Source organism: Tachyglossus aculeatus, chromosome 25, assembly GCF_015852505.1.
Source record: "Tachyglossus aculeatus isolate mTacAcu1 chromosome 25, mTacAcu1.pri, whole genome shotgun sequence".
NCBI lineage: Eukaryota > Metazoa > Chordata > Mammalia > Monotremata > Tachyglossidae > Tachyglossus > Tachyglossus aculeatus.
The window spans coordinates 11,114,755-11,136,644 of NC_052090.1; the positions used below are offsets into that span (position 1 = coordinate 11,114,755).

The window sequence follows — 21,890 nt, forward strand, 5'->3', positions numbered from 1 at the left end:
TTGTGCCCCGTCGCCATTCCCTGTGACGTCAGGGTGTATTGTTGTGCGCCGAGCATCCCCGGAGCTGTCACAGCCGCCGCCCCGGGCGCGCGCGTGCGCGATCCCGCCCGCCCGCCCGCCCGGTTCGGGGCGCGCGCGCACGCGCGCGCCCCCTCCCCTCCCGCGTGCGGATGCGGGGCGGGCCGGCGTGGGGGGGCGCGCGCCTGCGCGCGCTCTCGCGGAGGGGTCACCGGGTCACTGGGTCATTGTCTCCGCTGTCGAAGCCCGAGCGGCCCGCGGGATCCCCCCCCCCTCCCCGCCCCCCCCCCCGCCCCCGCCACCACGTCATAATCAGAACCATCCATGAGATGCAAACATGAAAGACAAGAGGAAGAAGAAGGACCGCACCTGGGCCGAAGCCGCCCGCCTGGTATGTGCCCCCCGGAGAGAAAGGGAAAGGGGGACACACACACATCACACACACACACACGCACACACACACACACACACACACGGGGTGGGGGGTGTGTGTGGGTTCGGTTCCCGGTCTCCTCTTTGTTGGGATTCCAGTGCCCCAAGCACGGTAAAGCGCTCAGTCAATACGATGGGGTGCATGAATAAAAGCAACCCGAGTGCGTGTGCATGCGTGTGCATACGTGTGCACCCGCGTGTGGGTGCACATTGAGCCCACTGTTGGTCAGGGACCGGTTCCTTAGGTTGCCAACTTGCACTTCCCGAGCGCTCAGTCCAGTGCCCTGCACACAGTAAGCGCTCAATAAATCATCATCCTCATCAATCGTATTTATTGAGCGCTTACTGTGTGCAGAGCGCTGGGCTAAGCGCTCGGGAAGTACAAATTGGCAACATAGACAGTCCCTACCCAACAGCGGGCTCACAGTCTAAAAGGGGGAGACAGAGAACAAAACCAAACATACAAAAAATAAATACGATTGATTTCCCCCCTCCATCCCCCCATCTTACCTCCTTCCCTTCCCCACAGCACCTGTATATATGTTTGTACATATTTTTTACTCTATTTTACTTGTACATATCTATTTTATTTATTTTATTTTGTGAGCACGTTTGGTTTTGTTCTCTGTCTCCCCCTTTTAGACCGTGAGCCCGCTGTTGGGTAGGGACTGTCTCTAGATGTTGCCAATTTGGACTTCCCAAGCGCTTAGTACAGTGCTCTGCACATAGTAAGCGCTCAATAAATACGATTGATGATGATGATGTTGCCAACTTGCGCTCAGTCCAGTGCCCTGCACACAGTAAGCGCTCAAGAAATCATCCTCATCATCATCAATCGTATTTATTGAGCGCTTACTGTGTGCAGAGCGCTGGGCTAAGCGCTTGGGAAGTACAAATTGGCAACATCTAGAGACAGTCTCTACCCAACAGTGGGCTCACAGTCTAAAAGGGGGAGACAGAGAACAAAACCAAACATACTAACAAAAAATAAATACGATTGATATCATCATCATCATCATCATCAATCGTATTTATTGAGCGCTTACTATGTGCAGAGCACTGTACTAAGCGCTTGGGAAGTACAAATTGGCAACATATAGAGACAGTCCCTACCCCCCTCTCCATCCCCCCATCTTACCTCCTTCCCTTCCCCACAGCACCTGTATACATGTATGTACATATTTTTTACTCTATTTATTTATTTTATTTGTACATATCTACTCTATTTATTTTGTTAGTGTGTTTGGTTTTGTTCTCTGTCTCCCCCTTTTAGACTGTGAGCCCGCTGTTGGGTAGGGACTGTCTCTATATGTTGCCAATTTGTACTTCCCAAGCGCTTAGTCCAGTGCTCTGCACATAGTAAGCGCTCAATAAATACGATTGATGATGATGATGATTGATTGATTGCACAAGGGCATACGTGAGGATGTGTGGCGGGTGGGGTGGTGATTTAGCCTTTCCACGGGGACCCCCCGACTCCAAAGCCCAGCACGAAACCCTTGGCCCCTCCAAGCTCATATCTATCTATCTATCTATCTACATATATATTTATATACATATCTATCTATCTATATGAATGCATATGTGTATTTATATATATACATTTATTTACTTATCTTACTTGTACATATCTATCCTATTTATTTTATTTTGTTAGTATGTTTGGTTTTGTTCCCTGTCTCCCCCTTCTAGACTGTGAGCCCACTGTTGGGTAGGACTGTCTCTATATGCTGCCGACTTGTACTTCCCAAGCGCTTAGTCCAGTGCTCTGCACACAGTAAGCGCTCAATAAATACGATTGATTGATTGATTTTATTTTGTGAGTATGTTTGGTTTTGTTCTCTGTCTCCCCCTTCTAGACTGTGAGTCCGCCGTTGGGTAGGGACTGTCTCTATGTGTTGCCAACTTGTGCTTCCCAAGCGCTTAGTCCAGTGCTCTGCACACAGTAAGCGCTCAATAAATACGATTGATTGATTGATTTTATTTTGTGAGTATGTTTGGTTTTGTTCTCTGTCTCCCCCTTCTAGACTGTGAGTCCGCCGTTGGGTAGGGACTGTCTCTATGTGTTGCCAACTTGTGCTTCCCAAGCGCTTAGTACAGTGCTCTGCACACAGTAAGCGCTCAATAAATACGATTGATTGATTTTATTTTGTGAATATGTTTGGTTTTGTTCTCTATCTCCCCCGTCTAGACTGTGAGCCCGCTGTTGGGTCGGGACTGTCTCTATATGTTGCCAATTTGTACTTCCCAAGCGCTTAGTACAGTGCTCTGCACACAGTAAGCGCTCAATAAATACGATTGATTGATTTTATTTTGTTAGTATGTTTGGTTTTGTTGTCTATCTCCCCCTTCTAGACTGTGAGTCCGCTGTTGGGTAGGGACTGTCTCTATGTGTTGCCAACTTGTGCTTCCCAAGCGCTTAGTCCAGTGCTCTGCACATAGTGAGCGCTCAATAAAATAAATACGGTTGATATATAGAGATATCTATTTACCTCCTTTGCAGCCCGCAAGAGCTTTGTGTAGCAACTCCCGCCCCCTCTCCTTCCCCCACCCCTGGAATTTCATCAATAACCGTGCCCAGGCCTTATGTGTACATGGCTGTGGGTCCATACATTGTACGCGCATGCAGGGCCTGTGTGTGTGTGTGTGTGTGTATGTGTGTATATGTAAGGCACGGGCCCCTGGACCGTGTACCGTATCTGGACTTTTGTGTGCACGTGGAGAAAGTATTTGGAAACCTCCCGCGCGGCCGTGTACTCCGTGTGTGCATTTCTTTCTTGGCATCCCGCGTTTGGTCGGTGGACTTTCCGCGCACGTGTGTCCGGTTGGTGTAGGCCTGCTGGGCCGCAGCGCTTGGCACATAGTAAGCGCTTAAAAATACCCTTATTATTACCACTATCGCCGTTCTAGAGGAGGTGAGGCGTGCTTTGATTGCTCCGGTTTACTGTTTTTTTTTTCTCTCGCATTATTGTCCGTGGCTGGCCGTCTCCCCCCCCCCCCCCTTTTCTCTCCTCTTAGCGGTTTTATTAATTCATTCATTCAAACGTATTTAGTGAGCTATTTATGTGTGCAGAGCACTATAGTAATCAATCAGTCAATCAATTGTATTTATTGAACGCTTACTGTGTGCAGAGCACTGGACTAAGCGCTTGGGAAGTCCAAGTTGGCAACATAGAGAGGCAGTCCCTACCCAACGGCGGGCTCACAGTCTAAAAGGGGGAGACAGAGAACAAAACCAAACATACTAACAAAATAAATAGAATAGATATGTACAAGTAAAATAAATAGAGTAATAAGTATGTATAAACATATATACAGTTGGGAAGTACAAGCTGGCAATATAGAGAGACAGTCCCTACCCAACAGTGGGCTCACTGTCTAAAAGGGGTAGACAGAGAACAAAACCAAACATACTAACAAAATAAAATAAATAGAATAGATATGTACAAGTAAAATAAATAGAGTAATAAATATGTACAAACATATATACAGTTGGGAAGTCCAGGTTGGCAACATATAGAGACGGTCCCTACCCAACAGCGGGCTCACAGTCTAAAAGGGGGAGACAGAGAACAAAACCAAACATACTAACAAAATAAAATAAATAGAATAGATATGTACAAGTAAAATAAATAAATAGAGTAATAAATATGTACAAACATATATACAGTTGGGAAGGCCAAGTTGGCAACACATAGAGACGGTCCCCACCCAACAGCGGGCGCTCAGTCTAGAAGGGGGAGACAGACAACAAAACAAATATTAACAAAATAAATTAAATAGAATAAATATGTACAAATAAAATAAATTAGTCATTGCAAGGGGACGGGTGTCGTGATAGCGGGAGGCGATTTTCGCTAGGGTACATGGGGGAGGGCGTTTTGTTTGAAGGGAGAGGTGCCAAGTCGTTTTTCGAAAGGCTATTTTTATACCGCCTCTTGGGACCGTGGGACACATCGCCTTAGCAACTTAAAGCTTTCGGGAGGTTTTAGGTAAAATGCACAACGTCACTTGCAGAGTTTAAGTTTGTTACACACGGAGTGGAGGAGGGGGAAACCAGAGCAAAAACCTAAGTGGAGTCAATCTTGTTTTTTTTTAAAAAAGCTTCTCCATAGCAACTGTGCTTATTTTAGAGCTTTTGAATAATTACCATATGCTTATATGGGACATTTTGCCAAGTACTGTATAGTTCTTTTATTTTGGAGTTGGAAGGACAAGATGGCCCACTCCAGTCTGTCTTGGACTTGGGATTTGCGAAAGGAGTACAGAAAGGAAGAACCCCAAGTGTAGCGTAAATTTGGAGTGAGACTATTAAGATATCTTTATTCTTCCTCCTTTCCCCCCCACCCCCAATACCCGTGCAGGGAATCATGTAGATTAAACGCCAGCTTTTCTTCCTGCTGTAATCACTATAACGCCCTTTAGGTATGTGTGAGCAGGTGAGAGTCGTTTTCTAATTAAGCAGCTTGTCCGAGTTGGAATTTAGTCTCCGTCCGACCTCCTAGGAATCGACTAGTAAGTTGCCAGTTGATCTCAAATTTAAATATTTCTCCCGGCGTGTACATTTGTATTTCTTAATTCATCCTAGTGTAGTAGATCTGGGGCCTGATAATGCATTATTCAATGTTCTTGGACTACAGCGATGAAGAATTGCTGTGAAGTTTGAGTGCATCTATTTTAAACTAGTAAACAATGATGTGATTGATAAATACTCTAAAATAATGGCCCATGAATTAGCCAGATCAATGCCTGTTTCATGAATAGTGAATTACTTAATTCTTGTAGATGTTAAGAATAAACATTAATTCACGACCGGCAGATTCGGTGTCCCGTAAGAACCGTACTTTGCGTCTGTTTTATAAGAGCACGTTGCTACTGATAAATCATCTTGGAATATTCTTGACTTCTCAAGTCACAGTTCTTTGTTAAGAGTTAAATTCTTTCCCCTTGCATAGTTCATTGATGGGAACATACACACTAGGGTTCACCAACACAAAAGAATTAATGATAGACCAGATGTCTGTATTTTTAGCAGACATATTGAACTAGTGGTTATGTTAATTTCTCAATTTGGCTCAAGTTATTTTATCCCTTGATATATGAATGTGTGGGTGAGACAGTTGATGGAAAAAGGCAGACTAAAGTCATAGACATTTGCGTCTGTAGATTTTTTTTTCCAAGTAGTTAAATTATTTGTTAGTCTTACCTCTCTGATTTTCCAAAAATGGCAATTTTATGGTAGATTTAGTCTTTAAATGGTAAGATGAAAGTGTTTTATTAAATCCATCCAAATTTACTCTAAAGTCAGTCAGAATTTTCAAGAAAGTCTTCTGAATGTTCAATGGAGATCATTTTTCTGCTTCATAATGCGTTCATGCAAATTGACGTGCAATACCCTAGACTTTGAGCTAAGAAACAAAAATGATTTTTTTTTTTTTAGAGAAAAGCAATTCAGTGACCCTTTTAGCCAATTTGGGAGAAACCCTATTGAAACTTTTATTTTCCTCCTCTTGTAGAGTCTTGTGTGTACTCCCACAAGCTGCAAGAGTTTGCGTGTGATCTCAAAAATCAGTTTCAACGTGAATGGATGATCCACAGCCCAGAGGGATCTCAAGTAGGAATCATTTGAGGATGATTTGTGAAAATGAGCCCTTTGCAATTTGATTTTTTTTCTTTTTAGAAGATGAATGGTCTAGCTCTCACTTGTGGAAAAGAACTAACTTAATAGAAGATAAGCAGATTTCTAGAAATGTGACCTAGAGTTCATAGCAAGCAACTTCCTATTAATTAGCACTCTCGAAAGGAAATCCTTGAATTACACCCAACTTCGATAGTAGCATTTACTCACACTTCGAAAAAAGTGAAGTGAAAATCTGGGTGAATGAAGAGTTTTCGGTTTCAGAATCTCTCGAAGAAAGCTTACAGATGGTGAAGGCACCTCTGGAGTTTAGGTTATGTTTTGTATATCACATACTGTGCAGTCTTTCTCCATTTGTTACACTGTGATATTTTACATGGCTAGAGAACTGGTCTCGTATTTATCTTTATGTATCCTGCACGCATACACATACCACACAAAGCATTTGAAAGCATTTGCTGCTGTAGAGAGGACTAACTTGAAGAAGAGATGGTGATGACATTTCCATCACAAGCAATGCGATTTTAGAAATGTATTTACCATTAACAATCTGCCATGTAAAGCAGAAGCAAAATTTTTCGGTTTTTTTTTTTTTTTTTTTGCTTTGTGAAGTAAATCAGTTTTAGAAATTTCAGCGTTAACCACTCACCTTTCCCTCCACAGCAATCTGCAGTTGTGGTTACTTTGCACTTTTACCATTTAATATCACATCACTCCCCCTCCCCCAAACCAGATGCATTTTCATCTGCTTTATCTTTTCTTCTGAGATTGGCTCTGTAGATCACACCAATGCGTGGAAGTCTCTTCCCTTCATAGTTCAAGACCACAAAAGAGAATAAAAATCAAAACTATAACTTATGTATAACTAGGGCTTTGACTTTAATCCTTCTGACTTTTATCTCAAGTCTTCACTCTTGTTACTATAAATACACTTTAAGTCACTATGAGAGGATCCTCATGCTTCTTTGTAAGAAATGGGGATTTGACAAGACTTTGTTTTACTGCACTAAGGGGTTTCTTTGTTGTTGGCTTAACATAGACCCTACTGTTATTTCCATATTTGTTCGAGGTTAATTCTTTTTCAGACATGCAAAAATGCTGTTGCTGTAGGAAGTTTTTGATAATGTCTTTGCTTTGTTCTGCAGACTGTACAGCTTTGAAGATCATTAATTTTTTGACCCTCAGAACTTGTCTCATATTTGATTTATTCAACAAGATCTTTGCCCTAATCTTGTCAAAACCTGAAAAGTAACTTTTACCTTCTTGGTGCTGGGGTAGTTGTTTTTTGTTTTATTTTGTTTTTAGTTGTAGATATAATATTTAGGGACTCTAATTTTTCTTTTCTGTTCAAGGTGACCTTTAATTAAGAGCTTTTTTTTTTTTAAAAAAAGTGAGTTTGCATTGATGTTAACAGAACATGCCCAGTGCTTCCAGTAACCAGGACGTGAGCAATTAACAACTTTTTTCTGCCCCAGTGGATTTCCTGAAGTCCCACCCTACTGGCTCCCGCCCCTGCATGATTCATCCAGTCAGGCTTTGGCTGCCACTGCTTAACCCCAGTGAAGTGAAGGATTGAACCATGGCTAGGGTGCTTTGTGCCAACAAAATAATTCTAACCCCCCCAAATCCATTTTAGGGCATTAGTCCATTTGGGTGGTTTACCGGAATTGTCAAGCAGTTAGTTTTCCATTTCTCCCAACCTATAGCAGTGGCGCCATTTTCAGAGAGGTTCCTGGGACCCATTATTAGTACAGTGCTCTGCACACGGAAAGTGCACAATAAATACCATTGATTGATTATGAGCTTAGTACAGTGCTCTGCACACCGTAAGCGCTCAATAAATATGATTGAATGAATATGGCATTTATTCAGCACTTACTCTGGACTGAGTGCTGGGCTAGACACGGTGTAAAATGAATGGAGATGAGATAAAGTCCCTGCCCCTCTCAGGGCTTACAGTCTAGCTTAGCATTTGATATTTGCCTCATCCTCAAACCCACAGGACTTAACTGCATATTTTAAAATTATAAATAGTCAACTATGAATTCTGTGTCTCCCTCTACACAGTCAGTCGTATTTATTGAATGCTTACCGTGTGCAGAGCACTGTACTAAGCCCTCGGGAGAGTACCGAATATAACAATATCACACACATTCACAGCCCACAGTAAGCTTACAGTCTAGAGGGGGAGACAGACATAGCAATCAATGAACTTTTACAGATGTGTACATAAATGCTGTGGGGCTGGGTGAGGGAAAGGATAAAGGGAGTAAGACAAGCTGACGCAGAAGGGAGTGGAAGAAGAGAAATGAGGGCTTAGGGGAGGCCTTCTGGAGATGTCCCTTCAATAAGGCTTTGAAGGGCGATAGAATAATTGTCGGATATGAAGAGGAAAGGCGTTCCATGTCAGAGGCAGGAGGTGGGCGAGAGGTCGGCAGCGAAGTAGACGAGATGGAAGTACAGTGAGAAGGTTGGCATTAGAGGAGCAAAGTGTGCGGATTGGGTTATAGGAGGAGAGTAGTGAGGTGAGGTAGGAAAGGGCAAGGTGATTTTGTGCTTTAAAGCCAACGTTGAGGAGTTTCTGTTTGTGGAGGTGGATAGGCAACCACTGGAGGTTCTTGAGGAGTGGGGAAACATGGCCCGAATGTTGTTGTAGAGAAATGATTGAGGCAGCACTAGAGTGGGGAGATACAGGAGGCAGGAAGGTCAGCAAGGAGGCTGATATAGTCATCAAGGAGGGATAGGATAAGTGATCGGATTATCGTGGTAGCAGTTTGGATGGAGAGGAAAGGACGGATTTTAGTTGATGTGAGGATCGAACCGACAGGATTTAGTAATGGATTGAATATATGGGTTGAACTGAGAGAGGGGAGGAGTCAAGGTTATGGGTTTGTGAGACAGGAAGGATAGTGGTGCCATCTACGGTGATGAGCAAGTCAGGGGGAGTATAAATTTGGGAGGGAGAATGAGTTGTGTTTTGGACATAAGTGAAGTTTGAGGTGACAGTGAAGCATCCAAGTAGGGATGTCTTGAAGGCAGGAGGAAATGAGAGCCTGCAGAGAGGGAGAGCAGGGCTGGAGATGAAGATTTGGGAATCACCCACAGAGAGGTGATAGTTGAAGTCAGTGTGAATAAATGAGTTCTCCAAGAGAGTGGGCGTAGATAGAACTGAACCTTAGGGACACCCACAGTGGGTGAGAAGAGGAGGAACGTGCAAAAGAGAGTTTGAATGAGCAGCCAGAGAGATTGGAGGAGAATCAGGAGAGGACAGTGTCAGTGAAAGATTCTAGATGGTAAGCTGATTGTGGGCAGGGAACTTGTCTGCCAGCTCTGTTGTATTATACTCGCCGAAGCACTTAATACAGTGCTCTGCATGTAGTAAGTGCTCAAAATACCTCTGATTGATTATCCCCATTTCACAGCTGAGGAAACAAGTCAGAAAGGTAAAAAGAAAAGTGATTTGCCCCAGGTCATACGGTGGGGCAGCAGTGGAGGTGGTTTGGAACTCAGGCCTCTGACTCCCATTCCCGTTCTCTGGGTCAGTCGAGGGTATTGTCTGAGAGCTTATGGCATGCAGAGCTCTGTACTAAGTCCGTCTGGACTACTGCACTAGCCTTCTCTCTGATCTCCCATCCTCGTGTCTCTCTCCACTTCAATCCATACTTCATGCTGCTGCCCGGATTATCTTTGTCCAGAAACGCTCTGGACATATCACTCCCCTCCTCAAAAACCTCCAATGGCTACCGATCAATCTGCGCATCAGGCAGAAACTCCTCACCCTGGGCTTCAAGGCTCTCCATCACCTCGCCCCCTCCTACCTCACCTCCCTTCTCTCCTTCTACTGCCCAGCCCGCACCCTCCGCTCCTCCACCACTAATCTCCTCACTGTACCTCGCTCTCGCCTGTCCCGCCATCGACCCCCGGCCCACGTCATCCCCCGGGCCTGGAATGCCCTCCCTCTGCCCATCCGCCAAGCTAGCTCTCTTCCTCCCTTCAAGGCCCTGCTGAGAGCTCACCTCCTCCAGGAGGCTTTCCCAGACTGAGCCCCTCCTTCCTCTCCCTCTCCCCCCTCCATCCCCCCGCCTTACCGCCTTCCCCTCCCCACAGCACCTGTATATATGTATATATGGTTGTACATATTTATTACTCTGTTTATTTATTTATTTATTCATTTTACTTGTACATTTCTATCCTACTTGTTTTATTTTGTTGGTATGTTTGGTTCTGTTCTCTGTCTCCCCCTTTTAGACTGTGAGCCCACTATCGGGTAGGGACTGTCTCTATGTGATGCCAATTTGTACTTCCCAAGCGCTTAGTACAGTGCTCTGCACATAGTAAGCGCTCAATAAATACGATTGATTGATTGATTGATTGATTGGGAGAGTACAATACGGTCTGGAGTTGGTAATCATGATCCTTGCCTACGTGGAGCTTATAATCTGGTGGATCCTTTTGGTTAATTGGGAAGTTTAAGACATCTTGAAAATCAAATCATTCCCTAAAATATGTCCTGCCAGAGCCCCAAAGGTCATCTTTGGGTGGTGAGAGGCATTGCTGCTTCCTGAAGGTCCTAATGGACCAGCAGGCAGGGTGGTGGTTTTAGCTCTGTGGAAGAGACATTCCCGATGCAGGCAGTTGCAAGAGAATTAAGGCTTGGGTGACTGTAATTTGGGGTGAAGCTAAAACGGTGGCCGCCCCTTAGCTTCTGGTTGTGCCCTGTGTGGACCGGTCCTTTTCGGGACCCAACTTGACCTGGTCCTTCCCCACGCTAAGCCTCTTGATCACTGAGCCATTCAGGGTGCAGACTTCCCAAGCCCTGATTGCTTTCAGTTGACTTGCACAGAGCTAACAGTTAAAGAAGGTGTGGCATTCGAAGGCATCCACACAGCTCGACTGGGCCCCGTGGCAGCCAAGTCGTGGATCCTAAGGCCGACTCTTCATTCATTCATTCTTTCATTCGTTCAGTCGTATTTGAGTGCTTACTGCATGTAGAGCACTGTACTAAGCACTTGGAAAGTACAGTTCAGCAATAAAGAGAGACAGTCCCTGCCATGTTCTCACAGGAGAACATGGAAATGTCTGGCCTCCTCCACTCTGCCTCCCAACCCTTAACTTAGGGACTCAAGAGGAGATGGGGACGTTTTATGGGACTGTCTGAACCCGAGCTTGACGCCAAGCTGGCCGTGATCTGATCGGCTCCCAGATTCGAAGGCAGTGAGACCCCGGAGCCATTGCTGCCCTTTGTGTACTTTGGCTTCTGATGGCCTTTGGCCTTCCTGTGGCCTGTCCATGGCGAGTTATATACTGTGCAAAAACAAAGAGAATTTTGCCTCCTGGACCCGAGAGTCTTTCTGAGACCAGAAGCATCTCCTCCACTGAACAATTTTTAGTTGGAAACATCTACCGGTGTCATATTTTAGCATGAAAGGTAGGAAGGTGTTGAGTAGTTGTCTGCAAATGGCCTGATTTCAAGTTAGAAATATTTGTTCTTTTGAGGTTTTGTTTTACGGTTGAAGTGGTTAAAGATATTGATGCACCCCAAATTGCTTTTATTAACTGCCGTGATTTAAAGCAATCTGTATGAGGCGTTTTCTCTTGTTCTGTTTTGGTATTTTTGGAGTTTTGAGGTGATTTTTATGTTGGTACTTTTGTGTATTTTCTCAGCATACACTAATTCTCTGCCTTATATTTCTAGGTAGGGGCTTACCTCAGGAAAATCTAACTTGGAAACCAAGGTGGTTTTGTTTCTGGTTACTTTTCTGTAGCAGAAACACTCTTTACTGAACTGTAGAAGCACTGTGCATACATCCCCACAAATTGACATTTCACCTAGCTTAGCAGCTACCTTGCCACCAGCAGTGTTTGGAAGGTAGCAGTTACTGTGAAACTTACCGATAAACTTGGAAAAGTTCTGAGGGGCGTAGAGTAGCTCTATGGCAGTCAAGGAAGAACAAGTCAATAAGGTTTGCAGTTGATGTGATCCCAGGATCTGCAAGGGTTTGAGGAGTGAGCACCAAAGTGTTTTAGTATGGGGCCAGGTCTGGAAATCGCCTCTCAGCGGGGTGACACGTGGCTCTTTGTAGCCATTTCCCCCCACCTTTTGAGACTGGTGGTGTTCTGGTTTCAGGGTCCAGGCTAGTGAAACAGCTCCTCACTATCCCAATAATCAATCAGTGGTGTTAATTGAGTGCTATGTGCAGGGCAGTCATTTGTATTTATTGAGTAGTTACTACGTGCAGAACACTTTACTAAGGGCTTGGAAGAGTACGATATAAGAATCAACAGACACATTCCCTGCCCACAGCAAGCTTACAGTCAAGAGGAGAGGATAGGTGGAATCAAGAGGATTTGAACACCTACATTAACCATTACTTGGGAGAGTACAGTTGGGTTAGAAGGCCCGATCCCTGCCTTAGACTTTAAACTCCCCAAACAGGGAAGACAAGAAACAAGTAACGTTTAGATAGGAGGGAAAAGAAAATGGAAAAATATGTGAAAGAGCGTAAATGTTAGGCAGTGAAAGCTGATATGAACTGACATGCTGAGGGTGGTTGTGAATGCCCAAGTGCCGAGATGGTGTTGGGAGAATATGAACTGGATGGAAGAAGCATTAAATAGGGAAAGTCTCTTGGAAGAGAGGAGGTTTCACAAGGACTTTGAAGGTGTGGAAAGCCATGGTCTGGCCCATTGGAGGGGGAAGAGTTCTTGGCAGAAAGGAGGACGTGAGCAAGGGGCTTGAGGTGGGGGAAATGAGAACAAGGCGCAGGAATTGGGTTAGCTTGAGAAGCAGTGTGCCTAGTGGAAAGAGCCCGGGCCTGGGAGTTGGAGGACCTGAGTTCTCATCCCAACGCTGCTAATTGATTGCTGTGACTTTGGGCAAGTCACTTAACTTCTCTGTGCCTTAGTTTCCTCTAATCTATAATGGGGATTAAATACCCGTTGTCTTATGCTGCTTCCCCTCTAGATGTTAACTTGTTTTGGGGAGGGAACGTGTCTGCTAACTCTGTCGTGCTATACTCTCCCATGCGCTTAGTACAGTGGTCTGTACCTCGTGAGTTCTTGATAAACACCATTAAGGGTGGGAGTACTTTTTTATATAAAGTGAGAGAGATGTGGTCAGAGACACAGATTAAAATGGGCTTGGTTTTGAAACGAGGTAAGAGATCTCTTGAGAAAAGACTGGAAAGGATGAGGAAGTGGACGTTGGAGTGAGAAGGAGTTGTGGAGTGGTGAGGGGGACTCTTTGGGGATTTCTCTGTGCCTCAGTTATCTCATTTGTAAAATGGGGGTTAAGACACTGAGCCCTGACCAGCCCAATGATCTTGTATCTATCTCAGCGCTTAGTACAGTCTCTGGTACATAGTAAGTTCTTAACAATTATTATTATTAATTATTAAGGTTGGAGCCAAAACTCTTGCGAGGTCCTGAATTTTAATTTAACATGTCAACAATGAATTATTTTTATTTTCCAAAGTGCTTTCACCTACATGATTCCATTTTCAGCTCCACAACATTCCCGAGAGTTTGAGAGGTCAGGAATTATCCCCATTTTACAGATGGAAAACTAAGACCCTGAGAGGGTGTCACCCAGTGGTTAATGACAAGGCCAGAACCAACCCCACACTTTTTCCACCAGTCCAGCTGCTTACCGCCCCAGTCAAGAGAGAGAGAAAGGGGTTGGGGGGAAGAAAGCAATGGGGAGGGAGCACATCTACCCAAGCCATAGAAAAGACTTTAGAACCTGAGTCATATTGCAAGGCAACAGCTGTCTTGTTGTCAGTGGGCTTGGTTAGGAACATGCAGTTTTTAAGATTTTAGTTGAATGATTTATGATCTATTTATTTGCCATGGGATTAACTTGACAGCCTTGGGAGGAAACATTCCTAGGTGGCCTCTAGGGATTAGGATAAGTTTGATGCATGTTGAAAATATGGAGTCCCAGTATCAATTTATTTAGGTTTCTTTTGTATTATTTGATTTTTTTCTCCTAGAGAGTACACTGAATTGACATAGCTGATGTACTCGTTTTGAAGCAAGGTAAAGCATGCTGGCTCCCCCATCATATGATGGTTCACTTTCTTTTAGACCTACATTAGATCTCTCAGGAAGGGAAGCAGCATGGTCTAGTGGTTAGAGCGTAGGCCTAGGAGTCAGATGGATCTGGGTTCTAATTCCGACGGTGCCACTTATCTGCCATGTAACTTTGGGCAAGTCACTTAACTTCTCTGCGCATGTTACCTCTATTTTGTACATATCTATTCTGTTTATTTTGTTAATATGTTTGGTTTTGTTCTCTGTCTCCCCCTTCTAGACTGTGAGCCCACTGTTGGGTAGGGACTGTCTCTATATGTTCCCAACTTGGACTTCCCAAGCGCTTAGTACAGTGCTCTGCACATAGTAAGCGCTCAGTAAATATGATTGATTGATTGACCCCGAGGACCATGTGGGACACCATGTCCAACCTGATTTTTTTGTACCTACCCCAGTGATTATTACAGTGCTTAAAAAATACAATTGTGATTATTTTTTGAAGAGAATTATCCAGAGTGACTCTACTCATCATGTGTTTGGAGAAACAAATTTGCCTTTCTAGAATGCAGATACTCAGTGGCAATTGGGCCCCAATGAATGTGTTACTAGAGAGGGCTGGATGCGTCTTCCAAAATTAATAGGGGTGGAGGTACAAGTGGGTCACCATTGTTCCTCCCTCCTTTCTTTTACTCGTCCCCAGTTAGATGACATCCTGGTCACCTGGAGTTGGTTCCAAGTTCCTTTTGCAGGACTTTGCCCCACAGCACTTATGCACCTAGCCACGGTGTACTTAAATGTCTGTCTCCCGCGCTAGACTGTAAGCTCCTTGTGGGCATGGAGCATGTCTTTCAACTCTGTTGGACTGCACCCTCCCAAGCTCTTAGTACAGTGTTCTGCACCCAATAAGCATTGAATAAATACCATTGGTTAATTGCTTGGATTTGAGGGATGAAAAAATAAAACTTGGTCACTATGCTTGTTAGATCTGGTAGAACATCTCTGACTTCCATGCTTGCTTTGTGGAGGGAGAGAGGGCTGAGTTGAGGTGATGTATTTTCCAGCCCTGCTTCCAGAGGCTACAATCCTGGACCTTCCCATTAGATCATGGTAACTTTTGTGTGTGTGTGTGTGTGTGTGTGTGTGTGTGTGTGTTGTGTGTGTGTTTTGAGGGGTGAGAGCTTTTTTTCCACTCACTTTCCATACCTTTGGTCCTGTTTCTCTAAGGTGTTGTCTAGCTTGATAACTAATTGTTGTGATAAATACCAGTTTATGATGATGATGGTATTCATTCATTCATATTTATTGAGCACTTACTCTGTGCAGAGCACTGTACTAAGTGCTTGGGAAGTACAAGTTGGCAACATATAGAGATGGTCCCTACCCAACAACGGGTAATCACTTACTATGTGCCAAGCACTGTTGTAAGTACTGGGGTAGATACAAAGAAATCAGGTTGTTTCCCGTGGGGCTCACGGTCTTAATCCCCATTTTACAGATGCGGTAACTGAGGCACAGAGAAGTTAAGTGTCTTGCCCAAAGTCACACAGCTGATAAGTGGTGGAGTTAGGATTAGAACCCACGACCTCTGACTCCCAAGCCCAGGCCAGAAGCACATCTGTCTTCTTTTGAGTTAGAGCATCCAGACATGATTCAGGAGTTTTATTTTTCTCATATTCCCATGGTACGTCTTTCCTGGAGCAGTACATGGTGAAGTTGCTGTCTGTTTTCTTCCTTCTCTAAGATGCAGGTGATCTGAAGATTTTTCCTCCTCGGGGGTTTAGAATCCAGTAGGACAATGAGATCTTTTATACCTAAGGGAAAAATAAATTCCTTTTTCTCATTCCGTTCTCACATAATAATAATAATCAAAATAATAAGTTGTTTTTCTTGAGTGCTTACTAAGTGCTGGAGTAGATATAAGGTAATGTGGTAGGACACAGTCCCTGTTCCACATGGAGCTCACAATCTAAATGATACTCTACAGAGGAGCAAGCAGAATAGACTGTGAGCCCACTGTTGGGTAGGGACTGTCTCTATATGTTGCCAACTTTAATTCCCAAGTGCTTAGTATAGTGCTCTGCACATAGTAAGCGCTCTATAAATACGATTGATTGATTGATTTCTCTTTGATTCTGCTTCCCAAAGAGAGCCCCAGGGAAGATGTTAATCAATCTATCCCCTTCTCTTTGCCTCCCTATTCTCCCTTTCAGATCTCAGGTATGCTTTACTGGATCTCTGCTTAAACTCTGTCTGAGCCCCCGTCTGGGACAGGGACTAACTTTCATTCATTCATTGTTGTATTTATTGAGCGCTTACTGTGTAGAGAGCACTGTACTAAGCGCTTGGGAAGTACAAGTTGGCAACATATAGAGGCGGTCCCTACCCAACAGCGGGCTCACAGTCTAGAAGGGGGAGACAGACAACAAAACAAGTGGACAGGTCTCAAGTGATCAGAATAAATAGAAGTAAAGCTAGTTGCACATCATTAACAAAATAAATAGAATAGTAAATATGTACAAGTAAAATAGAGTAATAAATCTGTATAAACATATATACAGGTGCAATGGGGAGGGGAAGGAGGGAGGGCAGCTGGGGACGGGGAGGAGGAGAGGAAAAAGGGGGCTCAGTCTGGGAGGGCCTCCTGGAGGAGGTGAGCTCTCAGTAGGGCTTTGAAGGGGAGGAAGAGAGAACGTGCTTCTTCAGTCCCTGACCTAGTACCTTAGTACAGTGCTTGACACATAGTAAGTGCTTAACAAATAATAATAATAATAGTATTTATTAAGCGCTTACTATGTGCAAAGCACTGTTCTAAGCGCTGGGGAGGTTACAAGGTGATCAGGTTGTCCCCGGGGGGCTCACAGTCGTAATCCCCATTTTACAGATGAGGGAACTGAGGCACAGAGAAGTTGTCACTTGCCCAACGTCACCCAGCTGACAATTGGCGGAGCCGGGATTTGAACCCTTGACCTCTGACTCCAAAGGCCGGGCTCTTTCCAGTCAGCCATGCTGCTTCTCTAATACTATGGTTGTTATTATTATCGTGCCCATGTTGGCATTATGGTGGCAGCTGGACGTCTGTCATTAGCAAATGCTCTCCTTTCCATCATCAGGCGGGTGAATCAATGTGTGCCCAAGCTGTGTTCATCTTCTGTTGCCGAATTGTACTTTTCAAGCGCTTAGAGCAGTTCTCTACACACAGTAAGTGCTCAATAAATACGATTGAATGAATGAATGAGTCTTAGGAGACCCATGTCACAGTCCCTAATGATAATAATTGTGGTACTTTAAGCGTTTACTATGTTCCAAGAACAGCACTAAGTGCTGGGGTAGATACAAGATCATCGGGCCCACATGGGACTCACCGTCTAAGAGGGTAGACAGGTATTGAATCCTCATTTGGCAGATGAGGAAACTGAGGCACAGAGAAGAAAAGTGACTTGCCCAAGGTCACACAGCAGACAAAGCAGACCTTGGTCCTCTGCTTCCCGGGCCCATGCTCTTTCCACTAAGTCATGCTGTTTCGCTATTATCAAGCATTTCTAGAGCACCTTGTATTTGTCTTCCTCCTTTTAATAATAATAATGATATTTATTAAGTGCTTACTATGTGCAAAGCACTGTTCTAAGTGCTGGGGAGGTTACAAGGTGATCAGGTTGTCCCACGGGGGGCTCGCAGTTTTAATCCCCATTTTACAGATGAGGGAACTGAGGCACAGAGAAGTTAAGTGAGTGGAAAGAGCCCTGGCCAGTGAGTTCTCATTCCAACTCCACCACTTGTCTGCTCTGTGACCTCGGATAAGACACTTGACTTCTCTGTGCCTCAGTTCCCTCACCAGCAAAATAGGGATTCTGCTTAGACTGTGAGCCCCATGTGTGACCTGATTATCTTGTATCTACCCCAGTGCTTAGTACGGTGCTTGGCCTGAAGTAATATACCGTAATTAGTATTATCGATGATATTAATGAGGTGAGTTGTTACAACTGTCTCCACCGTACAGCAGAGGAAACGGGTGCAGAGAGGTTAGGTGGTCCACTAAAGTCACACAGCCAGTTGCTGCAAGTTGGCCCTCACATCCTTTTTCACAGTCGGACCCCTCCTTTTCAGAGGACCTGAGAGGCTCGAGGTCTGTTTCCCCTAGTAATAATCAATTATTATTAATAATCAATTAATAATCAGTCACGCTGAGAAGCAGCGTGGCTCAGTGGAAAGAGCACGGGCTTTGGAGTCAGGGGTCATGGGTTCGAATCCCGGCTCTGCCAATTGCCAGCTGTGTGACTTTGGGCAAGTCACTTAACTTCTCTGTGCCTCAGTTACCTCAACTGTGAGCCCCCCATGGGACAACCTGATTTCCTTGTAACCTCCCCAGCACTTAGAACAGTGCTTTGCACATAGTAAGCGCTTAATAAATGCTATTATTATTATTATTATTAATCAATAACCATTCGCCAGATACTCAGGGTATTTGGTAGAGGATGGCTCGGACCCGATGAATACCACTGAGGCAACGGATTAGTCCATAACTCGCGTCACTGAGCCATATGATAATTGTGTTTCTTAAGTTCTTAATATAATAATAATGATGATGATGGTATTGGCTAAGCACTCACTATGTGCACGCAATGTTCTAAGCCCTGTACTAAGTGCTGGGGTAGATCCAATGTTGTCAGGTTGGAAACAGTCCCTGTCCCGCGTGGGGCTCGCGGTCTTAATCCCCCTTTCACAGATGAGGTAACTGAGTCAAAGTGAAGTAACATGCCCAAGGTCACACAGCAGACAAGTGGCAGTGCTGGTTTTAGAGCCCAGGTCCTTCTGTCCCCCAGGCCTGTGCTCTATCCACTCGCCTGTGCTGCTTTTTACACGTATGTAGCAGCTCAGTCCAGGGTGGGTAGACCGTTTGCTTCTGTCTTCGTAGGGAGCAGCAAATGTTGGCTTAGGACGCCAGTCAAATTTACCATGTGTCAGATGTCGTCTGCTTCTGCCCAGCTTTGACGTCTGTCTTTATTTTAGTGTGTTTGCCCTGCTCTCTGTAATGATTGCAGAGTGAGGGGCCACCTCTTAATTAAGCCCTTAACCTTAATTTTTCACTCATCACCAAAGAGCCGCTAAGTGCATTTGCTGAGCCACCTACACCTATGTTTAGTGTCTCCGGATGTGATTCTTAGAGCGTAGAGCAGTTTGTAAACACGAGCTCATTGAACCCTCCTGTGTTCTGGGGAAGTAGGTGGGTGGCGAGCACGAGTGTGACTGAGCTTTTTCTGGTGGGGCGTCAGAGGCAGAGAGGGGCTGGGATGTGTGGAGGTCGCCAGAAGTCGGTGACATCACTAGGGATGCGCTTGACACACAGTAAGTGCTTAACAAGTACCATAAAAAAATAATCCTGGACTCGAGATGCCAGATTTGGTCCTTTATCCACCAGATCATGCTCCCCGTGGACAAAACATCTGGACTTGGCTTCCAACCCTTTGCTCATCTGCCAGCTCAGATGTCTTTTTTTGTTGTTTCCTTTAAGATTTTAAGGCCACTGTTTTCATCCAGATGTCATCTCTCCCGCTTTGTCACTGGATTTCCTGTAACCCCCCCTTCCTCCAACCTGCCCCTCTCCCCGTCCCCCACTTTCATATACATGGGGAGGAAAAAAATCGCATGAAGATTGGGAAGCTGTTTTATTTTTGATTAGAGGGAACTGTGGAAATAGAGAAGGTTAGTATGTAAGACTGAGACCTCTGTGGGACAGGGACTCTGTCCAACCCTATTATATCTACCCCAGTGCTTGGCACAAAGAGCTTAACAAATAGCATTAAAAAAAAATAGCCAGACTGTGGATGGAGGGTGGAGAGCAAAGGAGAAGAGTTTGGTAGATGAGAGCATGTTCTTCAGTGGGAATTGCTAGAGAATTCCCTGAGTAGGAGTTTTAAGCTTTTTTTGTTTGTTTTGTTTTTCACTTGAAATGCTCCAAGCATAAAGGAAACTTTGAGGCCCAGGAATGCTGCAAGAATGTATTTGTAGTTCAGATGTGCAAAAATCTTCACAGTCGGAGCAGCTCGCCTTCTTCCTTTGCTCATTTTTATTTCCCGTTCCCTCATTTACCTTTTTTTAGATTCTGGGCTTCTGCCTCTCCCTCCTTTCACTCCTTTCCCCTTTGATTTTTCGTCCTGTCCGTTGCTCCAGGTTTTCCTCCTCCTTTTCTCAGCTCTTGACTTCCTGCACCTTCTAAACTCATGCCTCGTGTCCAGTTGCTTGAGCATCTCCACGGTCAAATCTCTGGTCATCTCAAGCTCTCCTTTTTTTTGCTTGTCTTTCACCCCTGGTTTTGAGTGTCTCTTGCCGTTCCAGGTCCAAGGGGAATAGGCGAAACTTGGTTGTCAGCCTTTCTGGCTCCACCGCTAGCACATTATCAATAATGTGCTATGTGTCAGTCAATAAATACGATTGACTGACTGACTGATTATCAGGATGAGTACCGAGCAATCCCTCTCAGTAACTGCTTTAAGAAATGCCACAATTAGTATCGTTGTTATAGCTATTGTCCTGATGTCCTTTTACCTCTGTACCAGCTTCTTTGGGGAGTTCAGTTCATCCGGGTAGACACTTTCATTCCCTCTAGACTGTAAGCTCATTGAGGGGAGGGAACGTGTCTACCAACTCCGTTATACCCTCCCAAGAGCTCTGTACAGTGCTCCGCACACAGTAAGAACTCGATAAACACGAGTGATTGATCTCAGGAGTCTCCAGCAGTAGTGCCTAAGAGTTTTAACTCCAAGCAGACCTGGGAGTTAGGGGTCCTGGGTTCTCATCCCAGCTGTGCCACTGGCCTGCTTAGGCAAGTCACTTCCCTTCTCTGTGCCTCAGTTACATTATCTGTAAAATGGAGATTGAGACTGTGAGCCCCGTGGAGGACGTGGACTGTGCCCAAACTAATTAGCTTGTATCTACCCCACAATTAGTACAGTACCTGGCATATAGTAAATGCTTAACAAATACAATTTTTTTTAAAAGAGCCACATCAAATCTGAAGAGAGGAGGGATACCCCTCTCAAAAGCAGCTACTGGAGGAGGGAGGGTCAACTTGAAGACTTCTAGACTGTGACCCCATTGTGGGCAGGGTTTGTCTCTGTTGCTGAATTGTACTTCCCAAGCGCTAGTGCAGTGTTCTGCACACAGTAAGTGCTCAATAAATACGATTGAATGAAGGAAAAATAATGGCAGAATTGTGAATTGTAAATTGGGTGACTTTGCAGATAGTGTAATGGCAGCAGTTCATGAAGCAGAAGTGTGTTTCCCTGATGGAAAGAGCACAGGCCAGAGAGTCAGAGGACCTGGGTTCTAGTCCTGGTTCTGCTTTGGGCAAGTCGCTTAACTTCTCCGTGACTCAGTTACCTCATCTGTAAAATGGGGATTCAGTACTGTTCTCCCTCCTACTTAGACCAAGCCCCATGTTGGAGCCCCACTTTGTCCAACCTGATTACCTTGAATCTACCCCAGTGCACCAAACAGTGCTTGGCACATAGTAAGTTCTTATAAGTATTATTATTTTCATCCTTATTATTGTCTTTAGTAATATTATTGTCTTTAGTCATAGCTCATTGTACTAAATTCCTATTCATAACAACACTAAGCAAGGGAGCAAGCTCCATGTTAAAAGTCACATGTTTCCTCTAGACTGTGTGCTTGTTGTGGGCTGGGGATGTGACTACCAACTCTGTTGTATCCTACTCTCTGAAGCGCTTAGTACAGTGCTCTGCACACAGTCAACAATAACTATGATTGATTG

At 44.6% G+C, this 21,890-nt stretch overlaps 1 protein-coding gene across 1 annotated transcript in view; it reads left to right on the forward strand.

The window, feature by feature from the left end:
* Positions 1-355: 355 nt before the first annotated feature.
* ASXL3 (ASXL transcriptional regulator 3) overlaps positions 356-21,890 on the forward strand; it is a 130,901-nt gene continuing 109,366 nt past the window's right edge. The window contains exon 1 of the mRNA XM_038766520.1: positions 356-409. Within this exon, the coding sequence (XP_038622448.1) occupies positions 356-409 (54 nt within the window). The remainder of the gene's footprint in view (positions 410-21,890) is intronic.